This window comes from Rhinichthys klamathensis, unplaced genomic scaffold (genome assembly GCF_029890125.1).
Source record: "Rhinichthys klamathensis goyatoka isolate OS25496 unplaced genomic scaffold, OSU_Roscu_1.1 h1tg000182l_1, whole genome shotgun sequence".
Lineage (NCBI taxonomy): Eukaryota > Metazoa > Chordata > Actinopteri > Cypriniformes > Leuciscidae > Rhinichthys > Rhinichthys klamathensis.
The window spans coordinates 395,001-416,323 of record NW_026606710.1 but is presented as its reverse complement, the minus strand read 5'-3'; the positions used below and the strand labels follow the sequence as shown (position 1 = coordinate 416,323).

The following is a 21,323-nucleotide window of genomic DNA, read 5'->3' as shown; positions in this document are numbered from 1 at the left end:
ACGGTTTGAAATCGCTGGTGTTTCTGACGTCACAAACGACCTTGTAACCAATCAGATCAACGTGTGATCGTCAACCAGTGGATCTCTGAGCTGAGGGAGTGAGCGGAGGCGGGGCTCATTTGCATATTCATAGAACCACGCATACTAAATGAGGCAAGGGTGTCGAGTTACATTCAAGCTATTTTAAGGCATGAAGAAACATACATACTCTATCACTAAAACACTTTGACATGGAGAACAATGAACAGTTGAAGCTAATAATGAACATCGTCTGAGGTGAACGTTCAAGTGTGAATAAACTCAGCCACATGTGACACTGAAAATGAAACCAGCAGCTGGAGGAAAACAATCGGATCACGAGAGACGGGTATGTGCTTTCCCCAGAGCGGCTTACGTCAGGTTCGGTGTAATCGCTTGTCTGTGATTCATTTCTCTGATTAAAAGAATAGGATCATCTGTTATGATTTGACGAGCAGCTGCAGAAATATGCTTGCTTCTGTTAGCGGTGCAACGGATAATCAAAATTCACGGTGCGGATAATTTACGGCATTTTTCGGATCAGCAAATTTTTTTTTACATAATAATATTTTTTTTTTGGGGGGGGGGGGGGGACTTTGTTTTTCATTTATTACTTAAAGCTCACTTGAAGTTCTTCGATGCTACATCAAAAACTACTTGCCTAACTTATAAAGTTCAAACATTATTAAAAACAAGTGAACAGTCAGTAATAAAATAAGAACAAACACAAATTACAAGCAGAGATGAAACTAAATAACAAAGTTACAAAGTCTGACAATTGTATTCAGGTACAGAAATTAATAATCAAGCCTAAATGTAAAATATATTTAATTTCTACAGTTAAACAAATAGTGTTAGGTTCATCTTTGTTAAAGCTGTATTTTTTATTTATATCTATATACAAAATATTATACATAGTTATGTAACTATAAATAGTATTATATGTATTATATATTATATAATATAATATATAATCACAATTTAATTGAGGTTACGATTATAATTGGAAAGATATAATGCAATTTAAATTTAAAATTTGTAAAATTATTTATTATAACCAATTTCGTGCACTGTATCATGTTTTAATGCATTTCAAATTTGCTATAATATAATAATAATTACATTAACAATAACAGTGCATAATATAATATGTAATACAATATAAAATAATAGTATATAATTATTATATTATATATACATAGTACTACATATAGTTATAGATAATTATACATAATATATATATATATATATATATAATCATATAATTTAATTGAGCTTACAATTATAAATGGAAAGAAATAATGCAATATATAAATTATGTACATATTTCATGTGCAGTATTATGCGTTTTAATGCATTTTTTAAATTTGTAACAATGTAGAAGTACTATATAATGTGTAATATAATACACACTTTATATATAATTTAATTGAGGTTACAATTATAAATAAAAACATAAATATGTTGATTTATCTAAAATGATATGAAAAGGCATGATGTTAAAGAACGGTCAAAGTCGGATCTGATCTGATCAGAAAACACTGACGTCAGGTGAGCATCAGCAGACACGAGGTCACGACCCCGTAATCAATGCCCAATCACGCAGAGGATCAGGAGCACATCTGTCCGTCCCAATATCTCCAGGTCTGCACATGGGTCGTGTCTGTCTGCATCTCGGGTTATGAGCGCTGATGTCAGAGAGTGATTAACCAGTGCTCATGCTCACAGGACTAGTTGTGCTGATTTTACAGAGCGTTTGTACGTTTATGAAACACTGAGCATTAATATTTTCCCAAACTCCTCTTTTTTCCCCCCCAAGGATTAGGTCCAAAATTTTTGTAGTCAAAAAACTAATTAATTTAAAACCAAGTTCTAAAAAATTATAAACAGAAATTTTTAGGTATAATTCAAATGTGCTTCATTTTTTCACCCCATTTTTTATTTTTCTGTTTTATTATTGTTTTTTATTGTTTTTAATTTCATTTTTATTGATTCTATGGAAGCTTGTTTCCACCACAGAATAAAAAAAATAATAATAATAATTGCGACTTTTTATCTCACAATTGCGAGATATGAAGTCAGAATTGTGAGAAATAAAGTCACAATTGCGAGATATAAAGTCGCAATTATGAGAAATAAAGTCGCAATTGCGAGATATAAAGTCGGAATTGTGAGAAATAAAGTCGCAATTGCGAGATATAAAGTCGCAATTATGAGAAATAGTCGCAATTGCGAGATATAAAGTCGGAATTGTGAGAAATAAAGTCGCAATTGCGAGATATAAAGTCGCAATTATGAGAAATAAAGTCGCAATTGCGAGATATAAAGTCGGAATTGTGAGAAATAAAGTCGCAATTGCGAGATATAAAGTCGCAATTATGAGAAATAAAGTCGCAATTGCGAGATATAAAGTCACAATTCTGAGAAATAAAGTCGCAATTCTGAGAAATAAAGTCGCAATTGCGAGATATGAAGTCGCAATTCTGAGAAATAAAGTCGCAATTGTGAGATATAAAGTCACAATTCTGAGAAATAAAGTCGCAATTCTGAGAAATAAAGTCGCAATTGCGAGATATAAAGTCACAATTCTGAGAAATAAAGTCGCAATTGCGAGATATAAAGTCACAATTCTGAGAAATAAAGTCGCAATTGCGAGATATAAAGTCACAATTCTGAGAAATAAAGTCGCAATTCTGAGAAATAAAGTCGCAATTGCGAGATATGAAGTCGCAATTATGAGAAATAAAGTGCAATTTTGAGAAATAAAGTCGCAATTGCGAGATATGAAGTCACAATTCTGAGAAATAAAGTCGCAATTGCGAGATATGAAGTCGCAATTCTGAGAAATAAAGTCGCAATTCTGAGAAATAAAGTCGCAATTGCGAGATATGAAGTCGCAATTATGAGAAATAAAGTGCAATTTTGAGAAATAAAGTCGCAATTGCGAGATATGAAGTCACAATTCTGAGAAATATAGTCGCAATTGCGAGATATGAAGTCGCAATTCTGAGAAATAAAGTGCAATTCTGAGAAATAAAGTCGCAATTGCGAGATATGAAGTCACAATTCTGAGAAATAAAGTCGCAATTGCGAGATATGAAGTCACAATTCTGAGAAATAAAGTCGCAATTGCGAGATATTAAGTTGCAATTCTGAGAAATAAAGTCGCAATTGCGAGATAAAAAGTCGCAATTACCTTTTTTATTTTGTGGCGGAAACAAGCTTCCATAGGATTCTGTTTGAATGATTAAATAAAATTTTAGTAGTCAAAAAAACTAATTAATTTAAAACCAATTTCTAAAAAAATATAAACAGTAATTTTAATTTGAGGTATAATTCAAATGTGCTTCATTTTTTCACTCCCAAATTCTGTTTTATTTTTAATTTTTCTGTTTTTTTTTGTTGTTTTTTCAATTACATTTTTCTGGATTCTGTTTAAATGATTAAATGAAATTGTAGTAGTCAAAAAAGCATGTCTAATTAATTTAAAATAATGAAACATTCAATTCAACAACAATTTATTAAAAGTGTAATAAAAATTACATTAAGATCCTTATAAAATTGGCTTTACTCCCAAAAATTACATTTTATTTTCCAAATTATTTTATTTTTATTTATATATATATATATATATATATATATATATATATATATATATATATATATATATATATATATATATATATATATATATATATTTCTGGATTTCCTTTTAATGGTTTAACACATTTTAATAAGCAAAAAGAATGTCTAATCAAATGACTTCACACAACTTTAATAAACTAAATGTATTAAAAGACCCCTACGAAATATTTTAAGAAATTCTGTTTTAATCTTTCTTGATTTAGGATTTAATACGAATGTACCATCAAAAACATCGATAATCAAATAAAGGCATAAAAAAAATATTTTTAAATGCAATCAAATGAAAACTTTTATGTTTTAGCAAACAAAGTTCTGCACAATACCATTAAAAAAAGTTTTAATAATTGTATAATTAATAATGTTACTTTGAAAACGTCACAATTTCTTCAAGCTAAACTGAACTTTTATTTTGGCGGGTTGTAGTGAGTTTTGAATTTCTGTGCTGAAGTGAAATGAAGTTCATGTGTGTATGACGGCCGAGTTTGAGCATGAATTCAGACTCATATTTCAATAACAGACTTTGTGTGTTTAAATACTCAGACACATATCAGCATTTGAGTGTGCAGCCCCACACCCTAAAAAATGCTGGGTTGTTTTAACCCAAATTTGGGTCAAATATAGACAAACCCAACCGTTGGATTAAAAATGTCATTTAAAATTTTAACCCAATGGCTGGGTTTGTCCATATTTGACCCAAATTTGGGTTAAAACAACCCGGCATTTTTAAGAGTATTCATCCAAGATTTGCCGAATTCGGTGACATCCCGTGTTATACAGTAAATCCCATGTTTATGAGCGGATTGACTCTTCCTCAAAGCCGGTGTTGTGGTCCCCGGACCCTCGAGGAACGGGCTGTTATTATAAGCTGCTGGGGAATGCTGGGGAAATATTTAGTCTGACAGAATAAGCAGTAATAAATCACAGAAGGTACGAGTCCACGCTTGGCCTAGTCATCTGTTCACACGCTGGATCATGTGACGCATTATGCGCTCAGAAACTCAAACGCATGTGTTCACTTCATGACACATCTCTTCAATATGTCTCGTTTGGGTGATTAGATCATATTCATATCTGGTGAACTCTTAATGGATTTCAGCGACGACATAAAGGAGGCAGATTTCACTGCTTTTCCATAAACACTAGACATGGATCCGTCTCTGAAGAACGCAGCACACATGACACGCTATATAGACAGGATCCGTTTCACATAATCTGGGAATATAAAACAGCATTAGTGTTGTGAGATGGGAAGTTCAGGACGTGTGCTGGAATACCAGGAACCCATTAAACAGGTGCAGCACTCCGGCTATATCACACACACACACACACACACAACGCAAACGCTTTCACCACTGGTGAATCTCACAAGAACCGGTCCGGGTCACATTTCACCTCAACTAATTTAACACATATATTCTGCATAAAGAAAATTCATCAATTTATCAATTTTTGCATGCATGCAGGATTCAATTTTGAATAAAACTTTGTAATTTCATTGTTTTTTTTTTGGCCGGGTGTTTGCATAAAAATTAATTTTGCACAAAGAAAAAAATTAATTGCATATCAATTTCGCATGCATGCAGGATTACATTTTGAATTAAACTTTGTAATTTAATTATTTTATTTTTGCATAAAAATACATTTTGCACAAAGAAAAAAATCATTAATATTACATAAAGGCAATTTACATCAAATAAAAAAGAAAACTAATAATTCATCAATTTTGCACGCATACATGCATGATTAATTAAAGATATTTTGCATAAAAATATGAAGAAACACAAAGAAATGTAAAAAAAAGAAAAAGATTTTGCACAAAGAAATTTTTTTATATTGCATACATAAATGTTCATACATAAAGGAAATTACATAGATATTGTAAAAATAAATAAATAAATGAAGACAATCAAATAAATAGATATTGTACAATAAAATCAATAACGTTTATTAATTATTAAAAATATATATTTTTTGTAAATAAATAAGTAAATCAAGCTTTTTTTGACCTGTGACGTTTCAATGAAATACTTTCCATATTCTTCTTTTTTTTTGTTATTATTCTTTTTTTTTTTTTTACAAGTGGTGGTGAATGAGAAGTATTTGTTTTACAGTAATGAACATTTGGGTGTAAATGTGTTTAATTGCAAATGTCACAATCTCAAAGTCTTACATTTTTAACCCAATGTTTTGGGTTGTCCATATTTGAAACAACCCAGCATTTTTTTTAAAGTGTAGACTTCATGTTCTCTATGCAAAATCGAAATTTTTCTTTTTTCTTCATGGTGAAATATGACCTGACATGTTTCCTGAGACCCACAAAAAAAAAGATCACAAAACAAACAATGCAAAATGTGAATGCATTGAGGAAAAGCACATATAATAAGCTGCATATGATTATGGGTCAGTCAGAAGCGGACAGATGATTGACGTACAGTGACCGTGAAGGTTAACAGAACCACTTCAACATCAGAACATCTCCTTTAAAAGCCAGTAAAGCGTGTCGCTCAGTGCACACGAGACAGACGTGTGTGTGTGTGTGTGTGTCCTGATATATTCACATTCACACCCAGTGAAGCCTGTCCAGGCTGATGGGCTTTTAATGCACTGAAACACACACACACACACACACACACACACACACACACATGCTCTGAGTTAACTTCACATTCCTGCTACCAATGAAAGCCTCATCCCCTCAGACTTAATGACGCTGATGGCTTGCGACAGGCCAATGCAACATCTTGCTTTTCTAGAGCTTTGTTTGGAAAGAAAAGTTATTAAAGGAAGGAGGACAAAAAAAGTGTTTTCAATAACAGCTTAACACCTGCGGTGAGAAAGAGTCTCGACTGGTTTCGCTTCGGCACCAGATCTGGATGGAGACCAACAATAACACACTTCATCAGACTAAAACAACCTAAAACTTGCTTTCATTATTTGTGTTGTATTTAAATCATTATTTTATTTATAGAGATGTTTGTTTGGTCAGGACATCAAATATATAATTATATAGTTTTTTTTTATTATATTTATTATTTATATTATTATTTTATAATATTTGTATTATTTCTTTATTTCAATTTTTGTTTTGTATGATAAACAATCTTAGTGCTCTGTTTATATATATATATAATTAACTAACCAATACACAAATTATTTATTTAAATTCTGTTAAATAAAACAATAATATAAAAAGAAATATGATTTTACATATATAATAAAATATACAAATAATATTTTAAATAAAATATTAATATAAACATGTACACATTATATATTTATTATAATTATTTTGTGCTATATCTATATATATATATATATATATATATATATATATATATATATATATATATATATACACAAACATACTTTAAAATATATTTTTATTTAATTGTTATATGCAATATATATTATTTATTTTATTTAAATTAACTTTTATAAATTGTAAACAAAAAATTGTAAAACAAAAAATTGTACAAAAAATATATATACACACACATAATTTTACATATTTTTTAAATTATCTTTAATAATAAATATAATATATATTATTTTTTAAATATTTAATATTTGTTTTTGTTTCATGTTTATTGGTGCATAATATAGTATAAGTACATGTATTGTTCTATTAATCCTGCTGTTTTCTACTGTCTGTATTCAGTGTTGCAGATCTGAGACTCTTCACCAGTCGAGGACTTCTGCTGTAAACTTTCCACGCTTGTTGGGAATGAAGTTTGTGAAGAATGTGGCAACAACATCCATCAAGTCTTCACGTCATGGGAAAGGACTAAAACTTTAACAACACATACTCAATCTTTTAAAATAGCTTTTTAGGAAGAGTTTAGGAAGAAGTCTTTAGTACTGAGCATACAGTAAAACACTGAGCTGTGAATGACTCTCTCTCTCTCTCTCTCTCTCTCTCTCTCACACACACACTCTCTCTCTCACTCACTCTCTCACTCTCACACACACTCTCTCTCTCACTCTCTCTCTCACTCTCACACACACTCTCTCACTCACTCACTCTCTCTCTCTCACTCTCTCACTCTCTCTCTCACTCACTCTCTCACTCTCTCTCTCACTCTCTCTCTCACTCACTCACTCACTCACTCACTCACTCACTCACTCACTCACTCACTCACTCACTCACTCACTCACTCACTCACTCGCTCTCTCGCTCTCTCGCTCACTCACTCTCTCACTCTCTCACTCTCTCACTCTCTCACTCACTCACTCACTCACTCACTCGCTCTCACACACTCTCTCACACACTCGCTCTCTCGCTCGCTCTCTCGCTCGCTCTCTCACTCTCTCACTCACTCACTCACTCACTCGCTCTCTCGCTCTCTCGCTCACTCACTCTCTCACTCTCTCACTCACTCACACACTCGCTCTCTCGCTCGCTCTCTCGCTCGCTCTCTCGCTCGCTCTCTCGCTCTCTCACTCTCTCACTCTCTCACTCTCTCACTCACTCACTCACTCTCTCACTCTCTCACTCACTCTCTCACACACTCTCTCACTCTCTCACTCACTCACTCTCTCACTCACACTCACTCACTCACTCACTCACTCTCTCACTCTCTCACTCTCTCACTCTCTCACTCTCTCACTCTCTCACTCTCTCACTCTCTCACTCTCTCTCTCACTCTCTCACTCACTCTCTCACACACTCTCTCACTCTCTCACTCACTCACTCTCTCACTCACTCTCACTCACTCTCACTCACTCACTCACTCACTCACTCACTCTCTCACTCTCTCACTCTCTCACTCTCTCACTCTCTCACTCTCTCACTCTCTCACTCTCTCACTCTCTCACTCTCTCACTCTCTCACTCTCTCACTCTCTCACTCACTCACTCACTCACTCACTCTCTCACTCTCTCACTCTCTCACTCTCTCACTCTCTCACTCTCTCACTCACTCACTCACTCACTCACTCACTCACTCACTCACTCACTCACTCTCTCACTCTCTCACTCTCTCACTCACTCTCTCTCTCACACACTCTCTCACTCTCTCACTCACTCTCTCACTCTCTCACTCACTCACACTCTCTCACTCACTCACTCATCTCTACATTGCTAAATGTAGCTCATAATACTCTTAGATCATGACTTTTTTAATGTCTCCAAAATTAGTAAATTTATTAATTAATTAAAATAAAATGGCAAACGATAACCATCAAATGGCTCACTCGCACACACACTCTCTCTCACATTCACTCTGACTCTCTCTCACTCTCACACTGTCTCACTCTCACTTCCTCTCTCTCTTTCACTCTCTCTTTCACTCTCACTCTCATCTCTGTCTGACTTAAAAAAAAAAAAAAAATTATTCTATGTTAAGCACTTTGAATTACCATTGTGTATTTATATTGTGCTATATAAATAAACTTGCCTTGCCTCAACATCAACTGAGAACCTACACTCATAAGAGGGCAGAAACAACTCAAACCAACTCAATTTTTCTTCCCGCCAGAAACACGATCGTAACAACTGGTACGACTGGACTGAAAAGCTGAGACTTTAATGCCTATACTGTGGTTAAGACTTCCTTTGAGGTTTACAGGCTTAAAACAAAGTATTTAATTATGCTGATTCTTTTCCTGCTGTTCTCTTCTGAAAACACTGGAGATGATCTTGCCAAAAAAAGTACATAAATAAATAAATGAAATAAGAAAATAATAACAATAGGGTTTTTTATCATAAAAAAGCCACTTTAATACAACTGATTATACAGTTGGTATATGAAAAAAAAAAAAAATTGAATGAAAATCGAAATTAATAAAATAAATAAAATAAAAACTTAAAAAAACAAAACTTTTTAACAAAACTAAACTCTGATAATTACCCATGTCAGGCTTTACATGGTTAAATGATGTGACACGTTAACAGCTTCCCATAGTTTCCCAGAACGAACAAAGTGTCTTCACTTGCGCCCGTCCCACTGCTCTCAGGACCACACACACACACACACACACACACACACACACACACACGCCTGATGCCCTGACCAAGCAAACACCAGCAAATCAGTCATGAGACCAGCGTCCAGATTCAATCACCCCCTCCTGCCCCATTCATCCCGTCAGCCGAGAGCCGAGAGCGAGACAGTGGACACCCACGCTGCTCATTCACAGGCCAGAACCGCAGTAAACGCTGTAATACTGCACACACACTGAAGACCTGGTCAGTGTCAGTGATGACCTCTGACCCCCAGCATCCGGGACGGTCAGGCGTACAGGGACCCGCACGCTAGGTCTGGCCTGACACTGAACAGCAGATCTTTATTGCCCATCTTAGATCCGGGCGGCCCATGTCTTACTCAGACTAATGATGCAGCGTAAAGATAAGGATTAAAGGTGTAGTTCACCCAAAGATGAAATTTACCCTATGATTTACTCACGCTGAAGTCATCCTAGGTGTATATGACATTCTTCTTTCAGACGAATACAATCGGAGCTATATAAAAAAAAAATCCTGGCTCTTCCAAGCTTTATAAAGGGAGTGAATGGCCATTTCTGTTTTGAAGTCCATCAAAGTGCATCTATCCATGATAAAAGTGCATCTATCCATGATAAAAGTGCATCTATCCATCATAAAAGTGCATCTATCCATGATAAAAGTGCATCTATCCATGATAAAAGTGCATCTATCCATCATAAAAGTGCATCTATCCATCATAAAAGTGCATCAGTGCATCTATCCATCATAAAAGTGCATCTATCCATCATAAAAGTGCATCTATCCATCATAAAAGTGCATCTATCCATCATAAAAGTGCATCTATCCATGATAAAAGTGCATCTATCCATCATAAAAGTGCATCTATCCGTCATAAAAGTGCATCTATCCATGATAAAAGTGCATCTATCCATCATAAAAGTGCATCTATCCATGATAAAAGTGCATCTATCCATGATAAAAGTGCATCTATCCATCATAAAAGTGCATCTATCCATCATAAAAGTGCATCTATCCATCTATCCATCATAAAAGTGCATCTATCCATCATAAAAGTGCATCTATCCATCATAAAAGTGCATCTATCCATCATAAAAGTGCATCTATCCATGATAAAAGTGCATCTATCCATCATAAAAGTGCATCTATCCGTCATAAAAGTGCATCTATCCATGATAAAAGTGCATCTATCCATCATAAAAGTGCATCTATCCATGATAAAAGTGCATCTATCCATGATAAAAGTGCATCTATCCATCATAAAAGTGCATCTATCCATGATAAAAGTGCATCTATCCATGATAAAAGTGCATCTATCCATGATAAAAGTGCATCTATCCATCATAAAAGTGCATCTATCCATGATAAAAGTGCATCTATCCATCATAAAAGTGCATCTATCCATGATAAAAGTGCATCTATCCATCATAAAAGTGCATCTATCCATGATAAAAGTGCATCTATCCATGATAAAAGTGCATCTATCCATCATAAAAGTGCATCTATCCATGATAAAAGTGCATCTATCCATCATAAAAGTGCATCTATCCATGATAAAAGTGCATCTATCCATCATAAAAGTGCATCTATCCATGATAAAAGTGCATCTATCCATCATAAAAGTGCATCTATCCATGATAAAAGTGCATCTATCCATCATAAAAGTGCATCTATCCATCATAAAAGTGCATCTATCCATCATAAAAGTGCATCTATCCATCATAAAAGTGCATCTATCCATCATAAAAGTGCATCTATCCATGATAAAAGTGCATCTATCCATCATAAAAGTGCATCTATCCATCATAAAAGTGCATCTATCCATCATAAAAGTGCATCTATCCATCATAAAGGTAATCCACAGGCTCTGGCGGGTTAATAAAGGCAGCGATGTGTTCCTGTAGGAAGCAGCCACAGATGTTGGGAAACGACGCACTTACGCTTAAGTTCCTGTCCCAGATCTGTATGGTGCCGTCCTGGCAGCCGGCGGCGATGAGCTTGCCGTCTCGGCTGTACGTGCAGCACGTGGGCGTCACTTTCTTGCCCTGCAGAGATCGAGGCTTGAACACGGACTTGTGCTTCTTCTCGGAGCTCAGATCCCACGTCCGCACAGTCCTGAGAACAACACAGATCAGATAACATCAGGTCAAATATCAAAGAAATCAAATAACAAAAAATTATAATAAAAAAAAATCTAATAATAAAAAATCTAATAAAATCAATTTTAATTTTTAGATTTTAGAATTAGATCAAATTAAAATTAGATACATTAAAAAAACTTTAATTAAATAAAAAAACAATATATAAAAAAATAAAAAAAATAAAATTAAAAAATTAAATCAAATTAAATAAATAAAAATTAAATCAAATTTAATATATATATATATATATATTTTGTTGCATTTTGGCTCATTATTTCTCGTTAACAATAACATAACAATAACAAAAAGAATGCAATGAATTGCAAACGAAGCTTATAATACTCTTAGTTCGCGACTTTTCTTTTGATGTTTGTAAAATAAAACAAAACAGGTTATTTTAGATTTTACACTGGACACCATATGATCATCATCATAAAGTAAACAAAAACACCCTTGAAAAAATGTGATATATACACACACACACACACACATACATACATACAAACACATATTTAAAAAATAGGGTTAATATTAATAATAATAGTGTATTCAATTACATTTAAAAACTGATAAACCCATTCAATTTGCATGAAATAAAATAATATAATAGATATTTTCAATAAAAATTAAGTATTACAAAAATCAAATCAAGTGTTGATCCTCACGTGCACAGCCGTGACACACACTAGTAAAGACGTCAACGAGTTCACCTTTCCAAACTCACTCTTCACTAGCACTGAATGAAGACGGTGCCAAAAATGGCCATCATTTTCCTCATTTTAAACACATTAACAGATAATTCAGGATGCTTGCCATGTGTGTGTTGTCTGGTGTGTGTGTGTGTGTCTGTGCTGTAGAAACATTCCTGCAGTAAATCATGCAAATACTCATTTAAAGTGAAGAAAAGTGTAGAAAATGAAGTTTAAGAGCGTCTGAGAGACGAGAGGAATCACTCGTGTTTTTCACATCGCCGAGATCCTGCAGCAGAACAGCACTAATGACAGAAAACAAACCAATACAATTATCTGAAATAAATATTGATCAAATAATCATTATTGAGTTATTAGATATCAGATAATTATTATTTATTGATCAGATAATGAGTATATTGTTTTTGATCAGATAATGATTTATTTATTAATCTATCAGATAATGATATTTATCTATTTATCTGTCAGATTATGATTTTTTTTTATCTAAATCACATGCATGTTCTGTAAAGCTGCTTTGAAAGGATGTGTATTGTGAAAAGCGCTATACAAATAAACGTGAATTGATTTGAATAATCAGATCAATTATTTTTTTATTTATCAGAGAATGATTTTTTATCTAACAAATAATGATTTTTTATTTTCCTAATTATTATTTATCTATTTATATATCAGATAATGATTTTTAAAAAATGTATCCATCAGATAATGATCATTTATCTATTGATCTCAGATAATGATTTTTATTTATCTATAAGATAATGATTTTTTTATTTATCTATCAGATAATGATTTTTAAAAAATGTAACAGATAATGATTATTTATCCATTTATCTCAGATAATGATTTTTATTTATCTATAAGATAATGATTTTTTTATTTATCTATAAGATAATGATTTTTTTATTTATCTATCAGATGATGATTTTTAAAAAATGTAACAGATAATGATTATTTATCCATTTATCTCAGATAATGATTTTTATTTATCTATCAGATAATGATTATCTATTTATCTATCAGATGATGATTTTAAAAAAATTTAACAGATAATGATTATTTATTTTCCTATCAGATAATGATTATTTATCTATTTATCTATCAGATGATGATTTTTAAAAAAAATTAACAGATATTGATAATTTATTTTCCTATCAGATAATGATTATTTATCTATTTATCTATCAGGTGATGATTTTTAAATGCTTTAAATGTAATTTATTTCTCTATTATTTCTCTATTTATTTAATTATAATAATGTGAATTAATTATGAATATGAATGTGAATTTATTATTAATATGAATTAATGTATGAATGAATGAAATCCTTATATGGGCCACTGACAGATTCAAACTAAAATAAATCTACGAATGATTCATTAATGAATTAATACAGAGTTCAAAAGCGCCTCATCCGATCAGACTGCAGCGGCAGCAATATCTGCAGTATTAATATTCGAGTGATTGGCCTGAGGTGATGAATGGATTGGCCGCTCGGACACACGAGAGCTTTCTTCAGCCATAAACGCGGAGCGAGAGACCGTACATCAGCGTGACAGGCATATCTGAAGCATCCATGAAATCCCGATGTTCTTCCCGACATCTGCTGAACACATTACAGCTGTTGAGCGGGACGCCGCCAGACACACACACACACACACGAGCCAGATGAGCGGAGCGATGCGATGCGATTCCCAGATCACACACACCGCTCAAGGTGAAGGTGTAGACTGGAGGTCAGAGGTCAAGCGGAGGCCGACATCACGCTAATGCAGTCGTTCAGTGTCTTCAGATTACATGCAAAAGTGCCGGTCTAACTCAGATAAACACTTCAGAATTATACATGATAAATTGCACAGTGTGTGTGTGTATGCATATATATATATATATATATATATATATATATATATATAGAGAGAGAGAGAGAGAGAGAGAGAGAGAGAGAGACAGAGAGATTTATATATATAAATAGTATAATAATGATATACATATGTAAAAAAAACTATACCTATTATAGATAAAAAAATAAGTAAACTAAATATAAAAAATATATATAAAATGTAAATATAAAATAAGTTCCTAATATTAAATGTATATTAAGAGGTAAATGTAAAAACAAATATTTACATTTACTCCTCTAGCTAAAGTGACTTAAAAATGAATAATTTATTTTAAGGATGCAATAACACGAGAAATAAGCATGGAAATGTATGTGAAAAATGTTATATGAAAATGGAAATATTAAAATGTGTAATAATATTATAATATAATAATTATATAATGAAAAAAAATCAAAAATAAAATATATATACATAAAATATATAATATAAATTATCATTATATAATATAATAATAATAAAAACATAAATTAATAAATATGTATGTACAGTATAACAATATAAATTACAATTATATATTATATAAATATATAATAAATAATAAATATGTATGTACAGTATATTAATATAAAAACAACAATATAAAATTATATAATATAATAAATGTATAATAAATAAAATAATAAATCATAACATATATCATATAAATTATTATTTAATTAAATAAGTATATACATACATAATAAATAAATAAACAAATGCAATTAATAAACATGTATAATGATATTGTAAATTAAATAATTAAATAAGTGCATATAAATAAATGAAGGTACATATAAAAATATGCTCAAAGTATAAAAATGTAAATAACAAATATGTAATGTATCATTCATATGTTCTGTGAAATCTAAAGTTTGTTGGCGCCTGTAAGCTGATGAAACCCTCGTGTCCGCACTGAAGTGATGGAGAAGAGTTTCTCAAACCTCTGAGAGCGTCTGTCATCAGAAACGTCCGTCTCACTTCACTCCTCATATCTGCAGTCTCCCGTCGAGGTGAGAAATGACCAGCACAGGTCAAACATGTTTAGAGAGAGAGAGAACCGACTCTGACCAGCTGTGAACTCAGGGGTCAAAGGTCACCCGAGCCACGGATAAACACACAGATAACCTCGATAGTGGATTCCAGCAGACACACACTCACTGTGTTTAGACAAGACGCCGCTTCCAGGCCAAACAAATGTCAGACGAAACCGCCTGTGTGTCTGTCCGAGGATGGGGAACTCATCACATGACAAAGAGCAGATTAAAAACACACCAGATTAACATCACAGAACGTAAAGCAACTCGTCTGCACAAACTACAGGTCTCACAGCTGGCCAGATGCTGATCACACCTTCCTGCAGCCGTTCAAGAGGTCTTTAGCAAATAAACGGGCAAAATATCGATAGTTTTGTTCAATTAAAGATTATATGGAAGCTTGTTTCCGCTACAGAATAAAAAAATAAAAAAAGGTAATTGCGACTTTTTATCTCACAATTCTGACTTTTTAAAGTCGCAATTGCGTATTAAAAAGTCAGAATTGCGAGAAATAAACTCGTAATTCAGACTTTTTTTCTTAGAATTGCATGTTTATATCTCGCAAGTCTGACTTAATAACACGCAATTGTGAGATATAAAGTCACAACTGTGAGAAAAAAAGTAAGTCTTTTTTTCCTTAGAAATGGACTTTATAACTTGCAATTGCGACTTTCGCACAATTCTGAGAAAAGATGTCAGAATTGAAAGAATATGATATCTCGCAATTCTGAGTTTATAACACGCAATTCTGAGTTTGTCTCGCAATTCTGGCTTTTTTTCTCGCAATTGCGACTTTATAACACGCAATTCTGACTTTATAACACGCAATTCTGACTTTATAACACGCAATTCTGACTTTATAACACGCAATTATGATTTTGTCTCGCAATTCTGAATTTATAACACACAATTAAGTCAAGTCAAATATATTTATATAGCGCTTTTCACAATACAGATTGTATCAAAGCTGCTTCACAGAATCAATCAAAACAACTTAACAGTGTTTGTTTATTTACTGAATTATGAGTTTGTCTCGCAATTCTGACTTTATAACACGCATTTCTGATTTTATTTCGCAATTCTGACTTTATAACACGCATTTCTGATCTTATCTCGCAATTCTGACTTTATAACACGCAATTCTGATTTTATCTCGCAATTCTGACTTTATAACACGCAATTCTGACTTTACAATTCTGACTTTATAACACGCATTTCTGATTTTGTCACGCAATTCTGACTTTATAACACGCAATTCTGACTTTATAACACGCAATTCTGATTTTGTCTCGTAATTCTGACTTTATAACACGCATTTCTGATCTTATCTCGCAATTCTGACTTTATAACACGCAATTCTGATTTTATCTCGCAATTCTGACTTTATAACACGCAATTCTGACTTTACAATTCTGACTTTATAACACGCAATTCTGACTTTAACACGCAATTCTGATTTTATCTCGCAATTCTGATTTTGTCTCGCAATTCTGACTTTAACACGGAATTATGAGTTTGTCTCGCAATTCTGACTTTATAACACGCATTTCTGATTTTGTCACGCAATTCTGACTTTATAACACGCAATTCTGACTTTATAACACGCAATTCTGATTTTGTCTCGCAATTCTGACTTTATAACACGCAATTCTGACTTTAACACGGAATTATGAGTTTGTCTCGCAATTCTGACTTTATAACACGCATTTCTGATTTTGTCACGCAATTCTGACTTTATAACACGCAATTCTGACTTTATAACACGCAATTCTGATTTTGTCTCGTAATTCTGACTTTATAACACGCATTTCTGATCTTATCTCGCAATTCTGACTTTATAACACGCAATTCTGATTTTATCTCGCAATTCTGACTTTATAACACGCAATTCTGACTTTACAATTCTGACTTTAACACGCAATTCTGATTTTATCTCGCAATTCTGATTTTGTCTTGCAATTCTGACTTTAACACGGAATTATGAGTTTGTCTCGCAATTCTGACTTTATAACACGCATTTCTGATTTTGTCACGCAATTCTGACTTTATAACACGCAATTCTGACTTTATAACACGCAATTCTGATTTTGTCTCGTAATTCTGACTTTATAACACGCATTTCTGATCTTATCTCGCAATTCTGACTTTATAACACGCAATTCTGATTTTATCTCGCAATTCTGACTTTATAACACGCAATTCTGACTTTACAATTCTGACTTTAACACGCAATTCTGATTTTATCTCGCAATTCTGATTTTGTCTCGCAATTCTGACTTTAACACGGAATTATGAGTTTGTCTCGCAATTCTGACTTTATAACACGCATTTCTGATTTTGTCACGCAATTCTGACTTTATAACACGCAATTCTGACTTTATAACATGCAATTCTGATTTTGTCTCGCAATTCTGACTTTATAACACGCATTTCTGATCTTATCTCGCAATTCTGACTTTATAACACGCAATTCTGATTTTGTCTCGCAATTCTGACTTTATAACATGCAATTCTGACTTTAACACGGAATTATGAGTTTGTCTCGCAATTCTGACTTTATAACACGCATTTCTGATTTTGTCTCGCAATTCTGACTTTATAACACGCAATTCTGATTTTATCTCGCAATTCTGACTTTATAACACGCAATTCTGACTTTACAATTCTGACTTTAACACGCAATTCTGATTTTATCTCGCAATTCTGATTTTGTCTCGCAATTCTGACTTTAACACGGAATTATGAGTTTGTCTCGCAATTCTGACTTTATAACACGCATTTCTGATTTTGTCACGCAATTCTGACTTTATAACACGCAATTCTGACTTTATAACATGCAATTCTGATTTTGTCTCGCAATTCTGACTTTATAACACGCATTTCTGATCTTATCTCGCAATTCTGACTTTATAACACGCAATTCTGATTTTGTCTCGCAATTCTGACTTTATAACATGCAATTCTGACTTTAACACGGAATTATGAGTTTGTCTCGCAATTCTGACTTTATAACACGCATTTCTGATTTTGTCACGCAATTCTGACTTTATAACACGCATTTCTGATTTTGTCTCGCAATTCTGACTTTATAACATGCAATTCTGACTTTAACACGGAATTATGAGTTTGTCTCGCAATTCTGACTTTATAACACGCATTTCTGATTTTGTCTCGCAATTCTGACTTTATAACACGCATTTCTGATTTTGTCTCGCAATTCTGACTTTATAACACGCAATTCTGATTTTGTCTCGCAATTCTGACTTTATAACATGCAATTCTGACTTTAACACGGAATTATGAGTTTGTCTCGCAATTCTGACTTTATAACACGCATTTCTGATTTTGTCTCGCAATTCTGACTTTATAACACGCAATTCTGACTTTGTCTCGTAATTTTGACTTCATAACACGCAATTATGAGTTTGTCTCGCAATTCTGACTTTATAACACGCAATTCTGACTTTATGTCTCGCAATTCAGAATTGCAAGATGTAAACACTCAATTGCGAGATAAAAAGTTGCAATTATCTTTTAAAATCTATTATTCTGTGGCGTAAACAAGCTTCCATTAGATCCTCATGGATATTAATGGGAATATTCTCACAGCAGGTGTGCGACGCTCACTGAAACACATCATGAAGGGGGTAAATGTCAGATTAAGCTCATTGATTGTTGTACAAGTGACGTGTACATGAGTAAAACTGCTTCTCAAACAAGAACAAATGTGGGCGGGGCTTGAGTTAGTCTGAGGGGAATTGATTGGATGGTGGTGGTTTGCTATTGGTGGATCTCATGTGAGTGACAGGTTGCCCCGCCCACATCATCAGAGAACAGCATTTATTTGAAATGGAATCTTTTGTAACATTTTAAATGTCTTTACTGTCACTTTTGATCAATTGAATGCATCCTCGCTGAATAAAGATGTTCATTTCTTCTGAACGCTAGTGTATCCATCAACATTGTTTTTAATATTAAAGCTAAAGTTAATATATAATTGCTGGATGGCAGACGCAGCATCTGCTTCCTCTGGCATGTTTACACAGAAATCATATTCCGGACCATGACATCAGCACTCACGTGGCATAAAGAAATCAGGTCGTCATGGTAACTCATGCCTATCGTTGCAAAGACATCCCAGAACGAACGCATCCGAACATGAGAGGTAAACAACCCGGGAAATATTTTCCGATGACGTGCGGCGAGTTTGAAGCATTAACACTGACGTCCGCAATTAGCAGTGGCTGAGATTTATGAAGCAGCTTCCCTGAAAAACGCATCATATATATTTATGATCAGACATTGTAGACAAAAGTGAGACACGTTTCTCCTAAAGTGAATCGTGGACCACGCCGTTCAAATATGGATTCATACAATCCCAGTTAGGAATGAATGGGACAGGATTAATTAGTGGTTTCAATGTCTTGTTTCCATTCAATGTCTTGCATAAATAAATAAATAATTGTTTTAATTGTTAAGAAAGTTAAAAATAAATAAACTTTTTCTTCATTGACATTTTATATAAAATTAAAGAAATATTTTAAATAATAATAAGACCCTGTATAAATAAATAATAAAAATATGAACAAACAAACAAATAAATACACTTTAAATGGTCTGTGAATACTCCAGTTATCTGAGGACTTTGATGTGCAATAAAAGTGTTTGTCTACTTATTTATTGAATATGTGTCAGTTGTGTGTTTAGCGTCCACATATCTTATAGTCAATTAATTGTTCGGATTCATATTTAAAGATATACACACAAAAACATGCCAAAATAGTGAAGATTCACAATTTCGACACCACAGCTAAAACTACTAACCTAACTAATAGACTATAATGTAAATCTAGTCTGCATTGTCTTCAGTGCATTAAATAAACAAATTAATCCTTATTAAAGTTACAAAAGTTATTCAGTTAAGATCAGTGAGTGATTTGTTCTTTGTCTTTTGTTGTTTTATTAACATTATTAACACAGCCAGCATCAGGTTTATTAGGTTACTGTCACTTTAAGAGCGAATGCATGGATCTAATAGACTGATGCTGTTACACACGCCTTTTATTTATCAACCGTTTATGTCCACCTAAGACATAACCGACAGTTTACACTAGGATACTCACCGAGACGGGCATTTCTTGCTATAATTTTGTGAGAAAGTGTCCGTTCAAGAGCAAGATGATGTAAAAGAGCTCAATTTCGCGCACTGAATGTTTAAACGAATTAAGCTCTTGTGCTTGAATATTTAAATAGGCAAGCGTTAAACTTTCGTGACGATGCAGAGCTGTCCCGAGCGGCGCTCACGTTCATGTTCTCACAACATTGCATTGTTAAGATTGACACCCTTTCAAATACTTTGTTTTGCATTTGGTTAGTGTTAATTTTAGGACCCGAGCGCACGTTTACATAGACGGGACCGGTTTCACAAAGAGAGACTTTGACTACGGCTTAGATATAGTAGAGAGTCAGACTTCAGATAGACATCTACATCAGACCGTTGCACAAAGCACTGAAGACTCTGACTATCTTAAGTAGGACTACACTGCAGTGCATTCTGGGTAAAATAAGACACTTTTCAAAACAAAAAACATGGCGGATCGAGTAAGCGCATTCACCCGCTCGGCGCAGTTTACCCCAGCGGGAGATGTGTGTGTGTTGGAGGAGTGTAACAGTTACAAGGACATTTTACTGGGGAAGTTTAGCGGAGAATGTAGAAACAAGAAGAAATGTTTAATTTGGTAACGGCCATTTCCCCTTTTCTTTCGGCTGTTTGTAGTGTAACTGATTGTTACTGCTGGTTGCCAAGGTAACTGATTGTTACTGCTAGTTGCCAAGGTAACTGATTGTTACTGCTGGTTGCCAAGGTAACAGAGTCTTAGACCTGAGTTAGCCTAAGGTGTCTGATTGTTTTGGTCTAAATTAAGTCAGTCTTTA

The 21,323-nt window shown here is 33.4% G+C and overlaps 1 protein-coding gene across 2 annotated transcripts in view; it reads right to left on the bottom strand.

Annotated features, from left to right (window-relative positions):
* LOC130094888 (WD repeat-containing protein 70) overlaps positions 1–21,323 on the bottom strand; it is a 125,718-nt gene that overhangs the window by 50,607 nt on the left and 53,788 nt on the right. For both annotated transcript variants that reach the window (XM_056261418.1, XM_056261417.1), the window contains exon 10: positions 11,565–11,739. In XM_056261418.1, coding sequence (XP_056117393.1) covers positions 11,565–11,739 — 175 coding nt within the window. The remainder of the gene's footprint in view (positions 1–11,564; positions 11,740–21,323) is intronic.